The 27,412-nt window shown below is 41.5% G+C and overlaps 1 protein-coding gene across 1 annotated transcript in view; it reads left to right on the forward strand.

Moving 5' to 3' along the window:
- The window catches only part of EPHA3 (EPH receptor A3), a gene marked incomplete in the record, with an annotated part of 1,122,317 nt that overhangs the window by 750,689 nt on the left and 344,216 nt on the right, over positions 1–27,412 (forward strand). The window contains 1 exon segment of the mRNA XM_044072146.1: positions 2,015–2,170. Coding sequence (XP_043928081.1) covers positions 2,015–2,170 — 156 coding nt within the window.

Consider the following 27,412-nt stretch of genomic DNA (forward strand, 5'->3'; position numbering starts at 1 on the left):
CTCCTTTCCTGGTCCCTGTACAGCTGCTGCACATACCTCCCTTGAACTTAATGTGTTCGGGTAAGGCCTGGGAGTTACTTCCCTAACTCTTATTCGAGCACAAGCAGTAGCCTGTATGAGCTACAAGATCACAGAATCCCTGGAGCATGAGCAGCAGCCTGTATGAGCTACAAGATCAGAGTATCCCTGGAGCATGAGGAGTAGCCTGTATGAGCTACAAGATTACAGGACCCCTGGAGCATGAGCAGCAAGCCTGTATGAGCTACAAAGTCATAGGGCCCCTGGAGCACAAGCAGTAGCCTGTATGAGCTACAAGATCACAGGATCCCTGGAGCATGAGCAGCAGCCTGTATGAGCTACAAGATCACAGGATCCCTGGAGCATGAGCAGCAGCCTGTATGAGCTACAAGATCACAGGATCCCTGGAGCATGAGCAGCAGCCTGTATGAGCTACAAGATCACAGGATCCCTGGAGCATGAGGAGTAGCCTGTATAAGCTACAAGATCACAGGATCCCTGGAGCATGAGCAGCAGCCTGTATGAGATACATGATCATAGGGCCTCTGGAGCACAAGCAGCAGCCTGTATGAGCTACATGATCGTAAGGTCCCTGGAGCACAAGCAGCAGGTTGTATGAGCTACAAGATCATAGGGCCCCTGGCTTTCAGACAACAGGCCTTTGAACACTTGGGGCATTAGTACTTGTAGAACCATGAGTTTTGCATACTGATTCCTGCAGATTTACATCATTTACTTTACGCTTGATATAAACCATATTACCTTGAGGAAACCTCGGCAGAACACCTAGCTTGGACATGTACTCTTGCTATGAAATGCATTACTGCATAACATTAGTACTCTAGCTTCCCAAAAGTGTTATTACTTTGTGTAAATTGCAACACAATGCACACTTAGTACTACTAGTGATGTATAAATTATTATATGGGGGGTTACAATAGTCCTGGCTCCCACAAGTATCAAATCGTGTTTAATGGAAAGCAGCTTTTATTATAATGTTGGTATAAAGAACTGTTGCAAACACATGTCTTAAAACAACTTTAACTCTTAACTTTGTATATAAAAAGTGAGTAGATTACTAGGCACATGTAACCAGTATAAAGATCAGGGAGTGCGGTGGGGAACGGTTTTCTTTTCTGTATTGTATTGTATTATGCTGTTATTAAGCTCTTATTACATTACAGGGTTTGTCAAACAGTACTGCAATGACAAGTGTTTAGACACATGGGGCTTGAAGAGCTGAAAAAAAGGTCCTAGCAATGCAAAATTTATATGACAGTGTCATGCACTAGCAAAGTTCTAACAATAGCTGGTGAAATATCATCTCGTGTCTTTAAATGTCAGATACACAACTGGGGAAATGTCTAACCAGCGAAGACATTTAGGTGGATAAAACCTCAAATGTTTACTGGTACAGTGACTACACCTTAAAGATCTACTATTTTTGCAGTTTAAGGATGCTTTCGTTTGCGATGCACACTTTGTATTACCATGTCTGTGTGCATGCATCTGATTTACACATACCTGGACACATCTCCAGAGACCTGTTTGAGCAAACATGTGAGCAGTGTAGTTCTTGAAGGGGCAAAAGGTTTCCTCACTGATGCATTTATGTATGAGATGCATTACTGAAAGAATTCGGATATTACATTCAGGTATTGTATCTTGTATTGAGAGGTGGAAGCTAGTCACCCATTGCACTTGCTGTATTTTTTTTAGTAATATATATACGATATGTGGTTCTAGATTTCTTCATTATTTATCTGACGTGAGATATGGGATGAGATTTGGAAAGAAAGAAATATTTCTCATCTTTCTCAATTATAACCTACTGAAATCTGTTATGTGGTTAAAAACAAAAAATCTTTGTGTTTTGGTATTTTAATCTTTCCAGTAAATTTGACAGATGAAAGCGCCAACTTTTGCATACATGGATGTTGTAATATTGACGCCTCTTCACTTCAGTCAATGCATTTCTTTTGTATTTTCTTTTTAGCATGTCAACCTGGATTCTACAAGGCTTTCTCAGGAAATGCAAAGTGCGCAAAATGTCCTCCTCATAGCGCCACAAATGAAGAGGCATCTACGAAGTGTAAATGTGAAAGGAATTTTTACCGAGCAGATGGTGACCCACCTTCCATGGCTTGTACTAGTAAGTGTTCAAAATGTATGTTCATTTCTAGTGTTAATATCTCCCTTAATTGTAGTTTACAGACCAAAATCAAACTTTTTTTACGTCTTCAGAAGCAATGTTGTAGGGCAAAGTCTATGGTCATATGATACTTTCAAAATTAATGAACATTCAATTGTTTACTGCTTATCTGCTTAAACCAAAACATTTCCTGGCACTTAATAGGTACATGGAACAGAAACTAATAGATTAGGTAAAGTATACATAAAGAACTTCAGATACAGACCTCTCTGTAGATTTATTTCACTTGGCTCTTCATCTCACAGTGGTCTTTCCATGAACTGTGCAACTAACCCTTCTATGTCAGCTTCTGTGAAGCTGTAGCAGCTTATATCCACCACCCTGGTAGTGTAGTATTGTCTGTTCTTTTCTGTGGAAAACTCCCTCCTGACTTGACTTTTGAAGTGCCCCTCTGCAATCTGGCTGCACTGTTATTTTGTACCATCTTCATAACTGAATGTTCTCGTTTCACAGTTATGTACTTGGTTTCAGTTTTACTTTTCACTTCTGACCTTTAAAACCTGCAATGCTTGTGGTTTCTTTGAACCCTTGTAGACTTAAAATGGCAGAACTTGAGCTGCTGCTGTACACCAAATGTCTACTGCAAATCTGGCACACTTCTTTCTTTACATAATCACGTTCATTACATCTAAAGTCCAAATCCAGACTTAGAGACCTGTGAATGCCACCTCTTTGGTGAAAAATGTCTAATTCCAGCATTGTTTTTAAAGTAAGGAGAACTGCATTGTGCTTAATGTCCTGCAGATGGAACAGAGTTGAAATACTGATTTACTATTTAATTACTCCTGATTTATATTTAATTACTCCTGATTTATATTTAATTACTCCTGTTTTATTATGCTTTTTGCCCTGCACTTGCTGACCATCAAGCCTTCCCAATCAGACTTCAGTTATTTTGCAGAGCCATCCGGAGAAGATCACTTAGTCATGAAATATGCACGTGTTAACATTTATTACTTGGTCTAACACCTCCCCAAGGAGGGTGGGGTGGGATGTGTGAATCACATCATCGCAAGCACTTGTTCACTTTTCTGTAAGTTGACACTCCTGTGCAATTGCACAGTAAAAATACTGACAGTTGGTGACTTAGTGCCACACACGACCTCCGGTCATGGGTACACCTCATTCCTCCAAAGGACTACTATAACCTGTATCCACATTTGCCCTCTCCCCCAGGATGAGTATGCTCATCCTTCCTGACAGCTCTGTCAAGCACCTTTTGCCCATTATCAGACCCCAGTTAAACAGGCCATAATTAGGGCTTTCTCAATATATGCCACCCAAGCTGCCTTGTTTGGTTATTTTCCTCATGTCTAAATAATATTCCTGGTCCCTTCTTAGTCTCAAAACCCACAACCACTTTGCACTCACATTGCAACCTCCTAAAATGAAACTCCATTGTACATAAAAACAGCTCCGCTATACTAGGTACAAAACACTTTGAAAGTATCAAGTATTCCGCCTCTTACAAACAGGTTCCATTTTAGGTCTAGCCAATTTCTCTTTCTGAGCACGAATACACCCATTGTATGGCTAGAAACTGGCCTTGCCCATCCCATGATCAATAATTAGATTATCCCTAATGAGAATAACTGGGATCACACTATAAGGGGACCCATGCATGGAATACAGTATTTAAAAGTTGCCTCTGTCCATTAGTGGTACAGGAGCAACCCTGGGGTAATTCTTTGTTTCCCATCTAAGTTGCACTTGAATATAGACAGGGATGAACTTTATTTTATATTGATAGGGAGTTAGTTTCAGAACAGTGGTATCCTCAGTGAGATATGCCTGTCCCTCCAAACCATTCTGCTGATGTTGCTGAAGAGATTTAGATCTCTAGACCAAGTATTTCTGATGCCATTTGACTTGCTGATGTGCAGTAAATCCATAGGTATTGGGTCAGTGGATGCCTTGTATGCCAGACACTGGTCATCTCTTAGCAGTCTGTAGGATACCTAGTATAGTGACAGGCCTTTCATTCAGTCCATGTAGGACATGTTGCATAGGCTTTGTATCCTTTTATTAAGGTATCTTTGTGGCCATTCCAGTTGCATGTGTCTGGGCAGATACTTGCAAAAGGGACATTATATTCACCGATCGAAATCCCTAGATCTACACACATTCCCTTATAAGCTGTGCAATATAGGACTTTCTTATGATAGTGAACAAATGCTGGTCAAAAGTTAGGGCACTGTCCACATAAGTTCCCAAATCCCAAACCGGGACACCTCTTAGGGTGCATATAGTCAGTTTGGTAGTTCACTGGTGTTGATGACTGACCAAAAGATATGATGATGAATTTTTTTGTCATTTAGTTTCAATCTGTGACTTTGGCACCTGTTATTTATTTAGGACAAATCTTCCTGCAGGATGGCTAAATCATTTGGGGAGTTGTCTTTTCCTGGCTTGCAGTGATCTGCAAACTGTCAGCCAGAGCCCTTTTGTATTGTTTCTTTACTTCAGAAAAGTAGATGCCAAACAGGCATCCTCACTTGATCACATTTTAAAACACACTGCATATTTCCTTAAATTTAGAAATCAGTTGAAGGTCAACTCATCAGCCAAGTGTCATTGTCTCTTTCTCAACCATGTCACCTAAACATAGCATTGTATTGCAGCAATCCTCTACATTTCAGTCCCTCTCCTTCCAACTGCGCACAGATTATGGCACGCTACACTATACTGTACTGTTCTACCATTCACACTTGGGCATGCTACACTATACTGTACTGTCCTACCATTCACACTTGGGCATGCTACACTATACTGTACTGTCCTACCATTCACAATTGGGGCATGCTATGCTATACTGTACTGTCCTACCATTCACACGTTGGGCAAGCTATACTGTACTATCCTATCATTCACACTTTGGGCATGCTACACTATACTCTACTATCCTACCATTAACACTTGTAGCATGCTATGCTATGCTACACTACACTATACTATCCTTCCATTCACACTTTGGGCATGCTACACTATACTGTACTACCCTACCATTCACACTTGGGGCATGCTACACTGTACTGTACTATCCTACTATTCACACTTGGGCATGCTGCACAATACTGTACTATCCTACCATTCACACTTGGGGCATGCTACAGTATACTGTACTATCTTACCATTCACACTTGGGGCATGCTACACTGTACTGTACTATCCTACTATTCACACTTGGGCATGCTGCACAATACTGTACTATTCTACCATTCACACTTGGGCATGCTACACTATATTGTACTATCCTACCATTCATATTTGGGGGCATGCTACACTGTACTGCACTATTCTACCATTCACACTGGGGCATGCTACACTATACTGTACTATCCTACCATTCACACTTAGGGCATGCTACACTATACTCTTACCATTCACACTTGGGCATGCTACCCTATACTCTCCTACCATTCACACCTGGGGCATGCTACCTTATACTTTCCTACCATTCACACTTGTGGCATGCTACTCTATACTCTCCTATCATTCAAACTTTTGCATGCTACACTATACTTTAATATCCTACCATTCACACCTGGGGCATGCTGCACTATACTGTACTAGCCTACCATTCACACTTGGGGCATGCTACACTATATACTCTTCTACCATTCACACTTTTGGCATGCTACACTATACTGTCCTATCATTCGAACTTGGGGCATGCTACACTATACTGTGCTATCCTACCATTCATACTTTGGGCATGCTACACTACACTATACTGTACTATCCTACCATTCACACTTGGGGCATGCTACACTATATACTCTTCTACCATTCACACTTTTGGCATGCTACACTATACTGTCCTATCATTCGAACTTGGGGCATGCTACACTATACTGTGCTATCCTACCATTCATACTTTGGGCATGCTACACTATACTGTACTTTCCTACCATTCACACTTGGGGCATGCTACACTATATACTCTTCTACCATTCACACTGTTGGCATGCTACACTATACTGTCCTATCATTCGAACTTGGGGCATGCTACACTATACTGTACTATCCTACCATTCATACTTTGGGCATGCTACACTATACTGTACTTTCCTACCATTCACTCTTTGGGTCTGCTGCACTACGGTGTCGTATCCTACCATTCACACTTTGAGTATGCTACACTGTACTGTCCTACCATTCGCACTTGGGACATGCTACACTATACTGTACTATCCTGCCATTCACACTATGCTAAACTGGTGGTTAATGGTGACACCTTCACTGAGCAGTGAGGCACAATTTGCCAGCTAACAGTTTCTGCTCAAACTTCACACCTCATTCCACATTGCCTCCCCAACGAAATACCTACAAGTATAACCCCGCCTCCAACTGTTAATATGGAGCAGGTCCTGGCAGTGCTCACTAAGGCCAAAAATACAGCCTTAATGAGCCCTGGCAGTATCCCTGGATGATTTCTAAATAGCTGGAAACATGACCTATTGACCTATCATTATCTCTATAGCCTAAACCAAGCTGTTTAACACGAGAATGGAGGAATGCAACAGTTATCCCACAAGGGGGTTGATCATCATCCCACCCCAGAAACTACAGACCTATTGTTCTGACTAAACTAATTTGTAAAGCCATGGAATAAATTATCCTGGGGAATGATCAACACAGGCAGCCTTCAGACACTAGACTCAACCCAGCTTGCCTTTTTCAAGGGAAGGGGGTGCCTACTGAAGCTGGTGGGCTTCTTTGAGAAGGTCCCCAAGGCAATGGGTGAGGGGAGAATTGTGAGTACTGCCTACCTGGACCCTAGCTAAGGGGTTTAATACAATACCCACTTGGGTAGAGTTGACAAAGTCCCTGAGCCTACCTGGACCTAGCTAAGGGGTTTAATACAATACCCACTTGGGTAGAGTTGACAAAGTCCCTGAGCCTACCTGGACCCTAGCTAAGGGGTTTAATACAATACCCACTTGGGTAGAGTTGACAAAGTCCCTGAGCCTACCTGGACCCTAGCTAAGGTGTTTAATACAATACCCACTTGGGTAGAGTTGACAAAGTCCCTGAACTGGGCATAAAGCCGTGCATAACTCACTGGATTGCCAGCTGGCTCAGACAGGACCCCAAAAATTTCAGGTTGATGAGACCACATCTGTTATGAGACTGAGTGCCATTGGGATACCTCAAGATTCCATGCTGGGAGAACTGCTGTCTGGCATCTACTTTTCAGAAGTAAAGGCAAGGTAATGTCAAGGGCTTTTGGCTGGATAGGTTTACAAATGACTGCAAATTGGGATTTGTTCTAGATTCCCCCATGACGCAAACCTCTTACAAGAGGGTCTAACACAGCAAAGTACTGGTGCCAACATAAACTGAAACTCAATGCAAAGAAATGCATTATAGTACCCTTTGCAAAAACTGCCACCTAGGCTAATTACTCCATTGATAACACACCCCTAAGAATTGGCCTGGTAGTCAGGGATCTGGTAACAGACATAGACAGTAATCCACCCTTTGACCAACATGTGGCCAAAATAGTAAGAAAATCATTCTTATGTTGCCCAATTTATTAAATAAGGGCATGGAATCCAGGTCCATGGAAGTCATAGTGCCACATTTTCCATCCTTATCAGACCCAACACAGAGTATAAATCCTTTTTTTGGCATGTTTTTGACCAGATATATAGGTTCATAGGTTCATAGGTTCATACTAGGCTATCTGCCCTTGGGCATTTATAAGCCTAGCCAGAGTATGTTTGGCTTTCGCCACCCATTTTAAATTAATTTTGCTATGCCCTTTTTCGAGGTTAGTATACTGTGCCTCTGTCTAACAGTGACACAGAAGTAATACCCGGGGTAAACCTATGATCTCCCATCCACTCATCAAGATTCCTCTTGAAAAGAGTCAATGAGGGACTCTGCCTAACCTAGACTGGGATTTTATTCCAGAGTGAAGGGAGCCTCTGGGTTATGAATCTGTCCCTCCAGCATGTCCTATTTATTTCAGTGCTGAGGTTCAAGTCTCTCGAGCATGTAGCTCGATGGGATTTGGATTTTTTGAGGTGCAGCATGTCCCTTAATTCCGGGTTGGACATGGCCTTATACGTCAGGCACAGGTCACCTCTGAGCAGGCGGTATGCCACTGAGTAGAGCTGGAGTTTCTTTAACCGGGCAGCATATGGCATCTGTTTGAGCCCTTTGATCCTCTTGGTGAGGTACTTTTGGGGTCTTTCCAGTTGCTGCAGGTGTTTGGTAAGGTACATCCCAAAGGGGCATTGTACTCAATTATGGGACTGATGAGGGATGAGTAAAGAGGCACGATGACCTACCCTAATCTAGATGTGAATCCCTTCATGATTAGGTGGGCTATATAAAATGTTTTTCTAACCACTTTGGCCACATGGTTGTCAAATGAGAGATTGCTATCAACTTGGGTCCCCAGGTCCCTAATTACTTCTTCTGTACTTAATGGATTACCACCTATGTGGTAATTTGTGGCACTTTGTTTTTGCCAAAGGGATGACTATACACTTTTGGCATTTAGCTTGAGGCCATGGCTCTGGCACCAGTTGTCTGTTTCTGAGGCCCTTTTGGAGGATGCTTGTGTCAGCTGGAGAGTCGATTATGGCCCAGTTTGCAGTCATCTGCGAACTTGGTCAGCCACAGTCCTTCCGTGTTGGCCTGTACCTCCGAGAAATATATACCAAACAAGAGAGGTCCCAGGACTGAGCCTTGTGGGACGCCACTTGTAACTGGTTTGGAGTCTGACATGGCTCCAGCAATTCTAACCATGTGGGTTCTGTCCTTGAGCCAGTTTGCAACCCATCTAGTGACATAGGGGTTTATATTTAAGCTGGTGAGCTTATCTATAATGTCCGAGTGGGGTATTGTATCGAAGGCTTTTGCAAGGTCCAGATAGGCTGTGTGGACCACCTTCCCTTCGTCAATGGCCTTGGTGACTGTTTCAAAGAAGTCAACCAGGTTTAAGAGGCAGGATCTGCCCTTAACAAAGCCAAACTGGGTAGGATCCAGTGTCTGTAGGTCCCCAATATCTTTATTTATGAGGTCCATGATGATCCTTTCCATAGCTTTAAAGACCAAGCTAGTCAGGCTTATGGGGCGATAGTTTCCAGGGTCCGTTGAGGCACCACCTTTGTGGAGAGGGACCACTGTTGCTGTACGCCACTCTTTGGGTACATATCCTGTAGTAAGGCTGAGATTGAACAGTAGTTTTATGTTTGGGTTTAGCTCTTCTTGGAGTTCATGTAGGACGCAGCCTGGGACACCGTCTGGTCCCATTGATGCTGTGTTTTTTGCTTTGGAGAGGGCGGCTCCCACCTGAGCATCTGAGATGTCAGGGGCAGCACTCTGCTGGGATAGATATTTGCCCTTTTGGTGGGGAGGGGGGGGGAGAAGTTTGTGCTGAACCTGTCAGCTAGGATGTTGGCAATATCTGTGGGATCAGTGTATTTTTTGTCATTTTGGACTAATTCTGAGCATATCTGGGAATTCCCACCCAGGTTCCTAACATAACTAAAGAAAGCCTTGTGATTATCCTTAGTGTCCTGTGCAATTTTTCTCTCGAAGCTGGCCTTTGATGATTTTATGAGTGCCCTTAGTTTTTTGCTAATACTGATCAGAGATGCCTTCCCTTTTTGGGATTTTGCTCTATCATGTAGTAGCTTCCTCCTTCTATTGTATAGTTTGTTTATATGCAACAGTTGGACTGACCACAAAGGTTCTGTCCCAGTGGAATCCAGGGTATAACCACACAGAGCTTTAAGGTAAGCCTTATAGAACGATCTCTACCCTCGGATCACCTCTCATTAACATGGAGGAGATAAAAGCATCCTTGGATTCAGTTCTGATGGACCTTTGCAGATTCTCAAAATGAACAGCATCAGAACCACTAGATCCAAGGATTTAAACTTTTCTTATGACATAACTAAGACAGGTTGGTGAAAAAGATGAGTCTCTCTGAGGATCCCCATCCACGTGAAGCCGAGTCCATCCCTAGCCCTATTTAAGCGTAACCTTAACCAATGGATGAGAAATTCACCCTGGGTTTGGCTGCCATGTCTGTGATAGTTTGGGCATTACTGTCTGCCTTTGTCTAACATTACACCCCACCACACACACCCTACAGAAATTCCTAATATACTCCCTCCTAATAAACTCCCCACAATGCATAGGAACAACAGGTTTGGGTTGCATGGCTAAACTTAAAGGCCCTGATGGTTGTACGATCACTTTATTAAATTTATAGGTGTATAGCAGAATAACAGAATTTGCAATCCATACTGATACTTTTAAAACACAGGCTGTAAGTAAATTCATACGTGTGCTGCTTATAAAACTTAAATGACATGTAGGGATTGAAGAGTCTTCTCCCTGCATAAAAAGTATTAGAAATAAAATAAGATATTCTAGACTCTTCCTGAAATATGTACAGCTTTTGATTGATGATGTCTGTACCTTTAGAGCAAGCTTGTGATAGCAAGATGGTATAATGGTCAGAGTTTCCCGTTTGTGGAAGTTGCACTGCATTGTAAGCCTTCTTTAGGTTTATGTACACATTGTCCAGGATATTATCACCCTTTGTAGGAATGTTCACATACTGATGGTAGTGTGGGAGCACTTCTTTCAGATCTGCTTTATTAAAGCCACCAGCTGCCACGTGTACAAAGTCAGGATATTTGCTCTGCAGCTCACACACGTGATTGCATAGTTTGAGTCTCAGTGGTATTAGCACTAGGTGGGATATACACCACTATTACACTGACCCCATTCAACTCCCTGGGCAAGTAAAATGGTCTACATTTAATGGACAAGAACTCCAAGTTCTCATAGCAGTGTGATAGTATGACGTCACAGTTGCTGCACCATCTTAATTAACATGGATGCAGACTCCACCTCTTCTGGCCTTTCCACACAGTGTTTTCTGTCTGCACGAAACAGAGTAAAATTCTCTTAAGTTTACCACACTATCATTTATCTTGTCAAGTAGCCATGTCTCAATAATCAAAAATAAGCAAGTATTTCTCACCTTGTTCTTGTTGGAGAGTCCATCTCAAGTAGTCCATCTGGATATCCAGTGATCTCACATTACCTAGCAGTATAGTTAGTACAGGCCTGTAGGGGTTTGCTTTTAACTGTACATCAATACCTGCTCTACAACTTCTTTTCCTTGTTCTGACATCTTTCTCTTTTTCTTGTCCAGCATATTCCAGAAACCTGTTCTACCAGTTTCAGGAACTTGTGTGAAGAGTTAAAATACCCAGCTGTTGTAGCTCTTTGCAAGTAGCAGGCCCCAGATACTATGTAGACTTCAAGGCATCCAAACAGCAACATGTAGATATTAATTGTTTAATTTTTAGTAGCTTCTGTCTACCATGAATTATTGTACCTTCAGTTAGAAGTGCAGGAACTGATTTTTTTTCGAGATTTTCTGTGCAAAAGGAGACAAAATATGTGCATCTCTAGAATGAGCTGCCACAGCCACACAGGGCACCACCATTTTTTTTTGTTTTATGTCACAAGCCGAAAAAATAAAACAACCCAACCTGCATTTGGATATAGAATGTGTACAGCATAGCTGTAGCAAATACAATTTTTCTTTTTGCTTTTGTGTATGAATAATCCTCGGAAATATAGTTAAGCTGATATGGAGAAGTCTTAATTTTATTGGTTCCCCCACACCCAAACTCGCAACCCATTATCAGCTGTCTGCAAGATATACATGTGTGTATATATATATATATATATATATATATGTGTATATATATATATATATATATATATATATATGTGTATATATATATATATATATATATATATATATATATATATATATATGTATATATATACACACACACACACACAAATATATATAGATATAGATATATAGATATATATAGGTATAGATATATATAGCGCTATATATATAGATATATATATATATATATATATATATATATATATATATATATATATATAAAAAATAAGGTGATTCTTAATTTGAGGTTTTTTCTCTTTGTAGAATTTTGTTCAAGTTTGCCATAGTGTCTTTGTTTATTACTATTTCTGTTAACCCATGATGAAAATGTTTTCTCTCTTTAATGTAGGCCTTAAATATTTCTAGTCCATCACAGCATATCAGCGTTCTTGCCCAGCCCCGTCCACCAATGGATTTGAACCCCTGACTATGGCCCAGGTAGTCAGTGCTCAACTATCAATGTGGGTTTTGAAGGGGCAAGATAATGATGAAGGGTGGGCTTGACACTAGCTCAACCATACTGGAGATAGAAGCAGCCAAGTCTACTGCATGAATGATACCCACTGTTGGTGGGTGATCACTCAAGGAAGAGGTTGGGGTAGGGTTGTGCTCTCAAGTGGTGAGTAAACCTCTAAGTTATAGAGCTAGGCATTTGTGGAAGCAAACAAGCCTCTCGCAAATGTGGTAGCTATCACTGGGGTCACAAGTTACATACCTGGATAGAATTATGCAGGGGCTACTATGGGGCCAACATTTTGCCTACTTACCTTCATGTCCCAACTGTTGCCTTCTAAGGTGAAGAAATGGTGTAAGAATGTTTACTGGACAGGAACAGATGTGCTTTAGGGCTGTTGCCCCATGCTGAGTGTGCCTGGCTTCTCCCCCTATCAGAAGAGCTGAAGGGATGCAGGATAGGGAGTGATTAGATGTGCCCCATTACAGAGGGGTTAAAATATACAAATGTTCTATTCATATTAACATTCACATGTAATAAAAATCCACTTTCACACCTTAAACTTTTTACTGGACCAGTTGCTTTGATATTTCACATGCAGAGTTTTTTCTTTATCATCCTAATTACAGCCACTCTTCCAAAGGTTCATTCATAGTAAACACCACATGGATAAAGCTTCACTTTTGACACCTAGGGTCACTTGTTTAGGAGAGCCCATTAGAGCAAGCACATCTCTGGAGTCTAGATAAAAATGGAGTACCCAGAGAAAACACATTTAACCCTGCTTCTGGAGTTAACCAGTAATGATTGTCACTTTATTTGGTAATGTTGCGGTCATTCCAAATTGCAAGGCATGGGATGCTGAAATCAAATGATTGTCACTTTATTTGGTAATGTTGCAGTCATTCCAAATTGCAAGGCATGGGATGCTGAAATCAAATGATTGTCACTTTATTTGGTAATGTTGCGGTCATTCCAAATTGCAAGGCATGGGATGCTGAAATCAAATGTATGTGCCTCTCTGTGGGAAGTATAGGCTGTGTAATGCAAGGTATTGCATAAAGTGTCACAAATATGAAATGGATAGTGATAAAACTGAAACATCCTGCCTCTGTATCTAGACAACAGTGACCTTGGAGTTAAAATATTAAATCTGGGGTATGGGGTACACTCTCAGGTAAACAGAATGGTGTTTTGTATTTAATGATTTACATGTGTATTACACAGACTCTGTGTAAAGGACAATCATACCTCTCAGCCTATCGATGCAAAAAATCTGGACCAAGCTTGACAAAATGGGGGTACAAATAGGGACATATTTTAAATATTACTCTTATAAACTTAGAAAGTTGCTAGAGTGACAGGATTTGTTTTAATACACATTTTCTGAAGGATTTGAAGTCTGAAACTCAAATGCATGTAATTATTTAGTGACTTCAATCCTGAGATCATTCCAGTGATTTGCCAGGAAAAAAGAGTAACAGGCCAAAAATGAGCCAATAATTTGGACATTCTGTGAAAATCTGTACAGTTGAGAGGTATGAAGACAATCGGCATTACAGGTTTCACACCTGGCAGCACACTGATGCATCTCAGTGCAACTAACATAGTTTTCCCTAGCTTGATGGGACTGCTGCATATCCATAAGTCAATGGCCACTCTAGTAACTCACACTCAAGACTTCAGCCTGGTCTGTGACATCAACAGGACTTGTTGGCAGGACAGATTTTGTGTCCCAGAGACTCCCCCATCTATGGAATAGACTCCCACTCCATGTCAAGCAGAGTATCTATGTACCCCTTTTTAAGCACAACCTGGATAACTGGATGGGAAACTGAAATAGAAAATATACCCTTGGGATCCACCCATGTCCCTACTGGACAAGGGCATTGGATGCGGACTTGTCTATACATGGGCTAAACTTTTGACTAGGCTTATAAGGGCCTCAGGGCCAACAGCCTAATAACCACCTATGATTCTATGTACCTGTAAATTTCATATCAAAGATCATTCTGTTTTTGAGGAGTTCTAAAGCTAATCCATTCTAGATAACTTTATTTTTTTATTTATATAATGTGTTTTAATTTGTCATATTCTGGCCCCTTCCAACCGGTGATATATTTCTGTCAGTTCAGAAAAGAAATGCACATCCTACATATGGTTGAGTGTGACTTAGTGGGACTTGAAACAGTTACAGTAAATGATTGTACACTCATGACAGCTTCCATGTTTCCTTCATTTTAGTAACTTGAGCAGCACAATGTCAGTCATTATCATCCCTGCCTTGCGGCGCTTGGTCATCTTTATTAGTTCTCTGATGGAATGCCTTCTGTGCAAATTCTGCATGTCATTCTTGTCTCCTGTTGTCCATGTGTAGTTTGACTAGGTGAACATCCTGATGAAATGCAGTAGGTGAAGCAATGGTCATCCAGTTGTCCTTGGGTGCGAGTGCCATCTGCAGCTGTGTGCATGCATCCTATGATGACTTGGCAGACTGCTTGGGATAAGTATTTCTGCCTCATTTTCACTTAATTTTCAGGGGCAGTTAGACTACATAAATTTCTCAAAAATAGTCTACAAGTGGACACCAAGGAAATCGAGCTATTAAAAATTAACTCTTTAGCTGTGCAAGAAAAAAATCCCCATTCTCCCAACTGAAAGGCAGGGATGCTTACAACCAGAGCTGTGGTTAGTTCATCTAGGTATGGTGTTATGTAATGTGACACCCCTCAACTCAAAGCGGAGGAGCAAAAAACAGTGTCGTCTGCTTAACACTGTAGAAAACTGCTTGCTGCAGTTACATTACTACCCAGAAAGTGCTTCATTGCTGACTGCAAATAAGGTGCAGGCATTCATTTCTAAATTCTGGTAGTACAATAAAGCCCCCATCTTCAACTGCTGATCCCTCCCCTGAACACCATGCATGTGAGGCAGCTGTCCCCCTTCACCGTGCCCTGTAATTCTGCTTACTACAGTTGTACCATGCAGCTGAGGCAGGTGTGCTCCTTCACCGTGCCCTATAATTATGCACACTGCAGTTGTACCATGCACCTGAGGCAGGTGTCCCCCTTCCTCATGCTCTATAATTCTGCTTACTATCGTTGTAACATATACCTGAGGCAGCTAACCCCTTCACCAAGCTGTATAATTCTGCTAACTACAGTTGTAACATGTACCTGAGGCAGCTGTCCCCCTTCCCTGTGCCCAATAATTCTGCTTACTACAGTTGTACCATGCACGTGAGACAGCTGTCCCCCTACACCATGCCCTGTAATTGTGCTTACTACAGTTGTAAGAGGCACCTGAGGCAGCTGTCCCCTTGACTGTACCTTATAATTCTGCTTACTACAGTTGTACCATGCACGTAAGGCAGCTGTCCCCCTTCCCCATGTCCTATAATTCTGCTTACTACAGTTGTACCAAGCACCTGAGGCAGGTGTCCCCTTCACTGTACCCTATAATTGTGCTTACTACAGTTGTACCATGCAGCTGAGGCAGGTGTCCTCCTTCATCTTGACCTATAATTGTGCATACTGCAGTTGTACCATGCACCTGAAGTAGCTGTCCCCTCTTCACTGCAGTAAGCATATTTCTCGGGCACGGTGAAGGGGGACATCTGCTTACTACAGTTGTACCATGCACCTGAGGCAGCTGTCCCCCTTCTCCATGCCCTATAATTCTGCTTACTACAGTTGTACCATGCACATGAGGCAGCTGACCCCTTCAACCCTGCCCTTTAATTCTGCTTGCTACAGTTATACCATGCATCTGAGGCAGCTGTCCCCCTTCTCCGTGCCCTATAATTCTGTTTACTAAAGTTGTACAATGCACCTGAGGCAGCTGTCCCCCTTCTCCGTGCCCTATAATTCTGCTTACTACAGTTGTACCATGCACCTGAAGCAGCTGACCCCTTCAACTCTGCCCTTTAATTCTGCTTGCTACAGTTATACCATGCACCTGAGGCAGCTGTCCCCCTGCACCGTGCCCTATAATTCTGTTTACTAAAGTTGTACAATGCACCTGAGGCAGCTGTCCCCCTTCTCCGTGCCCTATAATTCTGCTTACTACAGTTGTACCAAGCACCTGAGGCAGGTGTCCCCTTTGCTGTACCCTATAATTCTGCTCACTACAGTTGTACCATGCACCTGAAGCAGCTGACCCCTTCAACCCTGCCCTTTAATTCTGCTTGCTACAGTTATACCATGCACCTGAGGCAGCTGTCCCCCTGCACCGTGCGCTATAATTTTGCTTGCTACAGTTATACCATGCACCTGAGGCAGCTGTCCCCCTTCTCCATGCCCTATAATTCTGCTTACTACAGTTGTACCATGCACCTGAGGCAGCTGTCCCCCTGCACCGTGCCCTTTAATTCTGCTTGCTACAGTTATACCATGCACCTGAGGCAGCTGTCCCCCTGCACCGTGCCCTATAATTCTGCTTGCTATAGTTATACCATGCACCTGAGGCAGCTGTCCCCCTTCTCCGTGCCCTATAATTCTGCTCACTACAGTTATACCATGCACCTGAGGCAGCTGTCCCCCTTCTCCGTGACCTATAATTCTGCTTGCTACAGTTATACCATGCACCTGAGGCAGCTGTCCCCCTGCACCGTGCCCTATAATTCTGCTTGCTACAGTTATACCATGCACCTGAGGCAGCTGTCCCCCTGCACTGTGCCCTATAATTCTGCTTGCTACAGTTATACCATGCACCTGAGGCAGCTGTCCCCCTTCTCCATACCCTATAATTCTGCTCACTACAGTTGTACCATGCACCTGAAGCAGCTGACCCCTTCAACCCTGCCCTTTAATTCTGCTTGCTACAGTTATACCATGCATCTGAGGCAGCTGTCCCCCTGCACCGTGCCCTATAATTCTGCTTGCTACAGTTATACCATGCACCTGAGGCAGCTGTCCCCCCTGCACCGTGCCCTATAATTCTGCTTGCTACAGTTATACCATGCACCTGAGGCAGCTGTCCCCCTTCTCCATGCCCTATAATTCTGCTCACTACAGTTGTACCATGCACCTGAAGCAGCTGACCCCCTCAACCCTGCCCTTTAATTCTGCTTGCTACAGTTATACCATGCACCTGAGGCAGTTGACCCCTTCAACCCTGCCCTTTAATTCTGCTTGCTACAGTTATACCATGCATCTGAGGCAGCTGTCCCCTGCACCGTGCCCTATAATTCTGTTTACTAAAGTTGTACAATGCACCTGAGGCAGCTGTCCCCCTTCTCCATGCCCTATAATTCTGCTCACTACAGTTGTACCATGCACCTGAAGCAGCTGACCCCTTCAACCCTGCCCTTTAATTCTGCTTGCTACAGTTATACCATGCATCTGAGGCAGCTGTCCCCCTGCACCGTGCCCTATAATTCTGCTTGCTACAGTTATACCATGCAGCTGAGGCAGCTGTCCCCCTGCACCGTGCCCTATAATTCTGCTTGCTACAGTTATACCATGCACCTGAGGCAGCTGTCCCCCTGCACCGTGCGCTATAATTTTGCTTGCTACAGTTATACCATGCACCTGAGGCAGCTGTCCCCCTTCTCCATGCCCTATAATTCTGCTTACTACAGTTGTACCATGCACCTGAGGCAGCTGTCCCCCTGCACCGTGCCCTTTAATTCTGCTTGCTACAGTTATACCATGCACCTGAGGCAGCTGTCCCCCTGCACCGTGCCCTATAATTCTGCTTGCTACAGTTATACCATGCACCTGAGGCAGCTGTCCCCCTTCTCCGTGCCCTATAATTCTGCTCACTACAGTTATACCATGCACCTGAGGCAGCTGTCCCCCTTCTCCATGCCCTATAATTCTGCTTGCTACAGTTATACCATGCACCTGAGGCAGCTGTCCCCCTGCACCGTGCCCTATAATTCTGCTTGCTACAGTTATACCATGCACCTGAGGCAGCTGTCCCCCTGCACCGTGCCCTATAATTCTGCTTGCTACAGTTATACCATGCACCTGAGGCAGCTGTCCCCCTTCTCCGTGCCCTATAATTCTGCTCACTACAGTTATACCATGCACCTGAGGCAGCTGTCCCCCTTCTCCATGCCCTATAATTCTGCTTGCTACAGTTATACCATGCACCTGAGGCAGCTGTCCCCCTGCACCGTGCCCTATAATTCTGCTTGCTACAGTTATACCATGCACCTGAGGCAGCTGTCCCCCTGCACCGTGCCCTATAATTCTGCTTGCTACAGTTATACCATGCACCTGAGGCAGCTGTCCCCCTTCTCCATGCCCTATAATTCTGCTTACTACAGTTGTACCATGCACCTGAGGCAGCTGTCCCCCTGCACCGTGCCCTTTAATTCTGCTTGCTACAGTTATACCATGCACCTGAGGCAGCTGTCCCCCTGCACCGTGCCCTATAATTCTGCTTGCTACAGTTATACCATGCACCTGAGGCAGCTGTCCCCCTGCACCGTGCCCTATAATTCTGCGTACTACCGTTGTAACAAGCACTGGCTCTTGAAGAAAAAAAGAGAATAGTAAATGAGTGCCACTGTTTCACAGACTGATTTTCGCCATCCTTTTTGAAGAAATCACAGCAAATAAGTAAATGAAGTAAATTCTGCATGTGCTGTTAATTTTTTGCTTAGGACAGTGTGATCTAGTATCACAGAAGTCTGCAGTGTGCAAAAACTGCACTTCAACCTTAATATGAGATAAAATCTAATGGAGACATTATTTCTATAAAAAATTTGAATTCAAAATATGCAGACTGTAAGACACTGCTGTGTTGTCTAAATGCAGTAATGTATTTAAAATGTTTTTGGTGAACTTGGAAATCCATGGTAGGTATTTGCTCACTTTGAGTAGACAGACTGATGAAGGGAAAAAAATAACTTTGTGTTAGTGAAAGTATTGTTGTGGAATGCTGACTGTAGATTTTAACTTGTCCTTTTTTTCTGTGGTATTGGTAAGACTACAAGACATTACAATCAAACATAATAAATGAAATCATAATAAATATGTAAAACAGAAATTTCCCTTCTGGTGTTGGGTTTCATTGTAATTGGTTGATAGTATTATGGCATTAGTTTCTACGTTTTATGTTGAGCCTTTGCCTGTTGTGTAATTTTAGTGCTATTTTATTGGAAATACACTCAAGCACAGCTGCTATCTAATTCTAAACGTGTTTTTATTTTCATATCTGTTGTCACACTGGTGTGCATGCACTTTACAAACACGTGTACACATGCAAATGTACATTTAACACACACACACACACACACACACACACACACACACACACACACACACACACACACACACACACACAATGATCACGTCTTCCTGTTTGTTTCTTGCTGTTACTTGCATTTACATGCATGCATACCACAGTTCATTTAACTATTTATTGTAATCAACTAGTCTTATTACTGTATTGTACTGAGTACAATAAATACACGAAGATAACTGTTTCAGTTAATACGCTTTACTATCACATTTTTCTTTTCAGATCTTCAAGCATGTAGCACAAATGCTGTCAGTTCTGTATGGCAAATACCCAAAGCTTGTTTATGCACAGTCATATTTATACCAAAAGGTCTGATATTTTTCTCAGTCTTGATGTAAAACAGTTTTTTCTTTGTATAACAGTTTTTCTTTGTTCTTCTAATTTATGATTTGTCCTTGATTTAAGTTTGGTGGTCCAAGGAAACTTATCTGAAACGTGGTGTTCCAGCACTATCTGATGTACTAACTTTATCTTGCTTGATGTTACATCTCTTTACTTTGTCTTTCCAGCTGCCATCTGTGCAGTTATTTTTACAGACTTTGTTTCTCAGTAATATACTCCTTTACATGGATGCCAAAAAAATCTAACTAAGCTATATATGCTTGCCAGCATACTTACTATTTTTCTGCATTTTATACCATTTCTAAATTAACCCTTTATAGTTCATATCATTCTTGCAGCTTTTACACAGCCCTCTCCAAAGCCCAAAAACACAGCATCAATGGGACCGGACGGTGTCCCAGGCTGCGTCCTACACGAGCTCAAAGATGAACTAACCCCTCATCTAAACACACTGTTTGAACCCAGCCTCTTCACATGCTACGTACCTAGAGAGTGGCGCACAGCAACGGTTATTCCGCTCCACAAAGGTGGAGCCACAACAGACGCCAGGAACTATTGTCCTATAAGCCTGACTAGCTTGGTCTGCAAAGCTATGGAGTGCATCATGGGTCTCATTAACAGAGACATTGGGAACCTCCAAACACTGGACCCTACGCAGTTCAGCTTTAAGGGCAGATCATGCCTCCTAAACCTGGTGAACTTTTTTGAGACAGTTACCAAGGCTATAGATGAGGGAAAGGTGGTCCACACAGCCTACCTAGACCTCAAAAGGTCTTCAACACCATTCCCCATTCAAGTATTATAGACAAGCTCGCCAGCCTGAACATAAACCCCTACATCACGAGATGGGTTGCCAACTGGCTCATGGACAGAACCCACATGGTAAGAGTTGCAGGAGCTAGGTCTGACTCTAAACCGGTTACAAGTGGCATTCCCCAGGGTTCAATCCTAGGACCCCTCCTGTTCAGCATATACTTCTCAGAGGACAGACAAGTACAGGAGGACTATGACTGACTAAGTTCGCAGATGACTGCAAACTAGGGGCTATAATTGACTTTCCGGCTGACGGACATCCTCCAAAAGGGTCTCACTGATACAGATACCAGGTATCAAAACCATGGCCTCAAGCTAAATGCCAAAAAGTGCATAGTCATCCACTTTGGAAAAAACATAGTACCTACAAACTACCACATAGTGGTAGCCCCCTAAGTACGAAAGACATAATAAGGAATCTGGGGACCCAAGTAGATAGTAACCTCTCCTTTGACAATCACATTGCCAAAGTGATGAGAAAATCCTATGTGGCCCACCTAATCACAAATAGGTTTGCATCCAGATCAAAGGAGGTCATTATGCCCCTGTACATCATCACTCATCAGACCCATCATAGAATACAATGCCCCATTTGGGATGTACCTTACAAGACACCTGCAACAGCTGGAAAGGCCACAGAAGTACCTCACCAAGAGGATCACTAGCCTCAAACAGATGACCTACGCAGCTCGACTGAAGAAACTCCAGCTATACTCTGTTGCATACCGCCTACTCAGAGGTGATCTCTGCCTGACATACAAGCCCATGTCTAACCCAGAATTGAAGACACGCTCCACCTAAAGTAAACCATATCCCCTCGAGCCACATACTCTAGGGATCTAAACCTCACCACAACAATAAATAGGATGTGCTGGAGGGATAGATTCCTGTCCCACAGACTTCCCATGCTCTGGAACAGGATTCCAATCTACATTAGGCAGAGCTCCTCGCTAACCCTCTTCAAGAGAAACTTGACTAGTGGCTGGGAAGCAGAAAGTATACCCTGGGGATCACTTCAATGGCTGTACTGGACAGAGGCACAGGGAACTAATCTAAGGGGGTGGCGAAAGCAAACCCTTTCCGGCTAGGCTTATAAATGCCTTCGAGCAGATAGCCTACTACCTACCTACCTATGAAGCTATTCAAGCGAATAATGCTAGCAGTAGTTTGAAAAGACAGTGTATACTAAATAGAACGGAGTATTCTTTCAGTACCCCTTTTTTTTGTTTTAGGAACGGACTAAACTTCAGTTAATGAAAAGACTGCATTTGTTTCGTTAACGTTATTTACAGCATTTATGGCTTTGCTCGTATTTACAATCATAACTTGTTGAGTTATTGCAACTCTTTGTAACCTGCGGCATATAAAATAATTCCAAGCTGTCATTATTATTACCCCTAAAACTACCAACACAGGATGTATTACCCAATTTAACAATTTGGTTTCAGATGATAACCATCCTCTGAATATGTCCCTCCAATTATGGGCAGTGTCAGCTTCTGTTTTTGTCTTTTACTATTAACACTGGGGGTTATTTGAAACCACGCATACAAACTGTGGTGCCACTTTAACAAACATTTTGAAATTTGAAGGCAATATTGTAATTTACACAACATTTTGTTCAATTTACAAATTTAGATACATTAGTACTAAATTGTAATCTGTTTATTAAAGATACTTGTAATGACTTGCTTCCGGTTGTGCTTGTAAATGTACAATCTGTGAGATATCTTGTTCTACTTGTGTTTTATACCAAGCTCTTTTAAATCTGCAATTGGTATCTTTAAAACTTGGAAATATAATATTGAAGTGCAATATTGTTTTAACCCATGGTCCTTCTTTGTATTACTGTGTTTATACAAATAGAGTATTGGTAGAAATTATACCCTTTTTTCACCCTGTTGAGTTTATTCTTATTTTTGTGTTATTGTCTACACATTGTGACATTTTTGCCTGATGTTTTCCCTTGTCAGAACTGTTACATTTTGAGGTAATGTGCAGCATTTAATAGAGAGAGCGCGGTTTATTGAAATGTTTCTTTGATTTTTTTTTTCTCTACTTTTATGTATGCCTGACCTTGTTTAGCTAACCATGGTGTTATTTGCATTAAATGTTAGCCTACCAAACGTACATGCTGTATGCTTTTTACAGCTGAAATTGTCTTGTGTTCTATTTTGTGTAGGATTTTTCTAAGTTTTATTCATGAAATATTGTAATTTCCTGTTTTGATGTTCAGAATGATGAAAATTAAATGCAGATGTCTGCATTGAATGCTGCGTGCCTTGTCTCATAGCTGCATTTTTATCTATAGTCCTTGAAGCATGTTCCAGACACTGAACATTCAGCTCGTCTCAAGCTGTACCAGAATACATGTATGCTAGCAAACAGAAATACACGTATAACTATATTATTTTTACATCTATTATAGCAACAGATGTGTATATGCATCTAACTAGCAAATAGATGTGCACATGCATTTAAACATTTTTAAACATATCTATCACTGTATACATTCCCTCCATTTTATTTTAAATACAAACTGTCTATGTACTTTTTAGTCAAGTTATATTGATATTAACTAGAAACACACTGGGAAACAAAACCTTTAGTTTTCTTTTCATACGGCAAGTTAACACAGTTTTATGTTGTCAACACAGTGATGACAACCATTACTATTAGAACTGGATGAATCTGAATACAACTCTATACAGTGATGTCCTATACAGTAATTTATTGACGATGCTTGAGGATTTTATTGAAAAGGCATTGCAGTCTTGTTTTTTGGAAAAACAAAAAAAAGACTACATATGTCAAGCTTTGACTTGTTACTCTACATAGATAAACCATTTACTATATAATGTACAGAATACACTTGTACAGATTGTTTTTGCATTTGTATATACATGGCTGTAATGTACACTCAGTCCAATTTTTAAACTTGGCATTAAACTGGAGCCTGCTAATTACATTACTTGAAACATATTAACACTTTGTACTTTAAGTCCCTTTTGCAGTACTGTTTACACAGTTGGTGTAAAACTGAAAGTATGCCCTTCCCCCAGTAGTATACATCATTTTATTGCAGTATTTGCTTTATGCTGTGAGAATTGAATGTATGCTTGCCTTTTGGCTGTTACCTAGACTGTGACACTGTTACACATTTGCTTATTTTTTTTTTTGGCCATTATTAAAAACGGAAAATATTTTTATAAAGCTTTTGCTGTTGCCTATATTGTGAAAGTTATAGTAGGAGTTGCTTTTACCTATTTTGAAAAGACATTTACTGTTACTACTAGCTATTCGTACCCTCCCTTTATGTAAAGGGACATGCATAATTTATTTTAACTGCATACCATAGCCCATGTACTCGGTGTAGTATTTACATGCAAACTTTTGTTCTCTTTGCTTAATGCTGCACGTGAATTCTTAACAATAATGTTTTCGAAAAACATAAGCCATTTGGTCTGGTGACCAGTCTTGTTTCCTTGGCCTTATAAATTTCAGTACCAGTAACATTTTATCTTGCACAACATTCCTTGTAACTACCCATTCCAGCCTGGAAAGATTTGAGCTCACATTACTTTTTTTCTTTCTGTGCATTCCAGATGATTAACCCATAACTCCTTTAGCACTTACTCATACCTTCAGTCGTTTGTTAATATACTTACAACTTGATATTAGGATGCAGTTGTAAAACTCTTAGAATTATAATAAACATTCGTAATTTGCCTATGAATAATACTGCTTTTGAATACTGTTTTTGCTGGAGTCTTTGCTATTTTTGATGCTATTATACAATTACAAAAATATTGTAAGAAACCAGAGATATTGGCTTAACTAACACATGCTTAAAAGAGATATATTTACATTTGCTGTCATTTGCATTTTGCTGCACTTTAGGTGAAAAGAAAACACATGCATGTCAGTCTTGTGACGTCATGTCTTTACTGCATTTAACTACTCTCATTTGATTTCTATGCCCTAGAAATGTTTCCTTATTTGAAATGGTTTGAAAAATTACCATTTAAGTGCCTTGCTTTAACTGAATGAAAGTTTGTGCTATGTATGCTTAACCGTTTTCTAAATGTGGAATACTACACTGTAAATTATTTTTTATTAGTGTAGTTAATTGCTGTTGCTTTAACTCTTTACTGACCAGATTATATTTGTCAGTATTTTGTTTTGCTGACTTTAAAGCTCTTCTGCACTTCTGAAAAAGTGTTTGCATATGCTGTCTGAACTTTTTGAACTCACTCTTGTGTCTTAGACGTTTATTAAATCTCTTTGTCAGTTCACCATGAACCTCGTCTCTGTTATCTTTTTTGTAATGTGCAGTGGTTTTATGCCACTTTTGTCTAGCAAGATGTACAGAAGATTTTTTAAATAACTGACTTGACTGATATTGTAACTCTGAAATTAACATTTTACATGTGGTGACAGGACATAATGCATCTGTTTTTTTACCATTACTTTTATGACATTCCACACAGAAAGCAGTTTCAGATAACTTGCAAAATAAACGTTTGCGGTCACAATAATGATGTTGCTGTTTACGATACCAGTCAAAAGTAATACATTTATATAAAGCATTGACACAAACTTTACCTAGTTAAGTACTACTTGTGCTACAGTTATGTTTAAACCAATCTTTAAATTCTGAAGGTAGTTCTGGAAGGTAGTTTTACATTTAATACTTTTTTGTGTAATGGCATCCATGCTGTAGAATGAGAAACGGAGAATTACCAGATGTTCATCGTGTTTCACTGTTGCAGTCATTACATTTGGGATATCTGCTTGCAGTAGCCCTCAGTCAGCCTGATTAACAAAGTCTTGGGTCCTATGTCGGTTGCTGTCCCTTCTTCCATGACGTCAGGTTGTCAGGGGTATAAAACATGCAGCTGACACCATTACATCAGTCTTTCTTGCCTTGCGGTGCAGAAGCAGTTCGCAAGTGCTGGTAGGCCGACTCCTGAAATTTTTGTTTTCGAGTTAAAGAACTGAAGTCTTAAACTAAAGCTAAGTACCCTATTGGGGAAACTTTTTTTCTTGCTCCTTACCGATGTCAGTAAAAGTTAATAATTGCATTACTTGTGGAAAGCAAATACCTCACAAAGATTTTAATTTGTACTGTATTCCTTGCCTAGGCCCTGACCACGACGTACCTTGCTGTCGGTTTTATGCCTTATTTAATCAGTGCACTATCCATTGTCTGTATATTTTCGCTTTTAAATATTTTGGTTCTCGGTTCAATTATCCAGAAATGTCGGTTAGCCATCCAACTACTGGTTTTCTGAAAAAACGCAAAGATAAAGACAGAGACAGGCCATCTAGGTCAAAAGCTACCAACGACGCTTCTCCTAAGCCTATCGCCAGTTCGCCGGTACTCAGTGAGGTGCTTTTGCAGCCCCTGATACCCACTACTTCTAATTTGCAAGCCTCTACTGAGACCCATTTGGAGTCCGGTATGCTGCGAGATGCTTCAACTGTGGAACCTGCGGATGTCTCTACCTTGGATTGGTCTGGAGCCGCTGTGCAGGCACCGGCTTCTGAGAGTGTATTCATGCCTACAGACTTGCATATTAAACTAACACCTCCTTCATTTAGGCCTAAACCTGGAACAATGCCTAAGAAACCGATGCCCAGGCCTCGATGCCTAAAAAACAAATAAGAATGGCTGAAGATCTTATAACTCTAATCAGGGGAAGCCAACCACCCCCTTCTAAGAGACCTAGGACTGAGGTTGTTTATGGATCTTCTGACCAGGAATCTGATTTTTCTGATTCTTCTGATGATCTGGATTTACCCTTATCTACTTATGAGGATTCTGATGCAGAGGACTCTATTCCCTCTGCTTCCCCTTCAGAGGATTTTTCTTTTGGGGAAAAGAGATCTAGGGCTGAGCTTGATTATGAATCTTCTGATCAAGATTCTGTTTCTTCTGACTCTTCTGATGACCTGGATTTGTCCTTACCTACTTATGAGGATTCTGATGCAGAGGATTCCATTCCCTCTGCTTCCCCTCCTGAGGATTTTTCTTTTGGGGGAAACCTTACATACTCTGAGGGAGCATTTCCACTGGGAAAGCTAGGATTTTTCGGATTCAAAAAAGAGGCTTAGGGATTTCTTACTCCTGCCTCAGCATAGGCCTTTAGCTATACCTCCTGTACTAGACATTGTTGATGCCTTTTCGGAATCTAGTTTGGCCCCTGATTCTTATCTTACAGGGTCCCTGATTCACACAAGTTCCTTTTTAAAAATCCTATTGCGGATCCAGAGACTATTTCACAGGTACTCGAGGGCATTAAGGCTTCTACTGCTAAAAATCCTACCCTTTCTGATAGAGACTCCAGGGCGCTGGATAGATGGGGTAAGAAGGTTTACACTTCTGTAACCTTGGCCATTAGGGTTTTAAACTGCCAGCTGCATATGTTAAAGTATCCACAACATGTTATTGGATTGCTTAAACAGAAAATGATGATTCCTGACTCTGCTGAAAGTAAAGAATTACAGGATTTAATGCATTCTGCTGAACAGGTTGGAAAACATACTTTGTAATGTGGATTTGATTCATTAG

This window comes from Protopterus annectens, chromosome 5.part0 (genome assembly GCF_019279795.1).
Source record: "Protopterus annectens isolate FY-2018-M chromosome 5.part0, PAN1.0, whole genome shotgun sequence".
Classification (NCBI taxonomy): Eukaryota; Metazoa; Chordata; order Ceratodontiformes; family Protopteridae; genus Protopterus; species Protopterus annectens.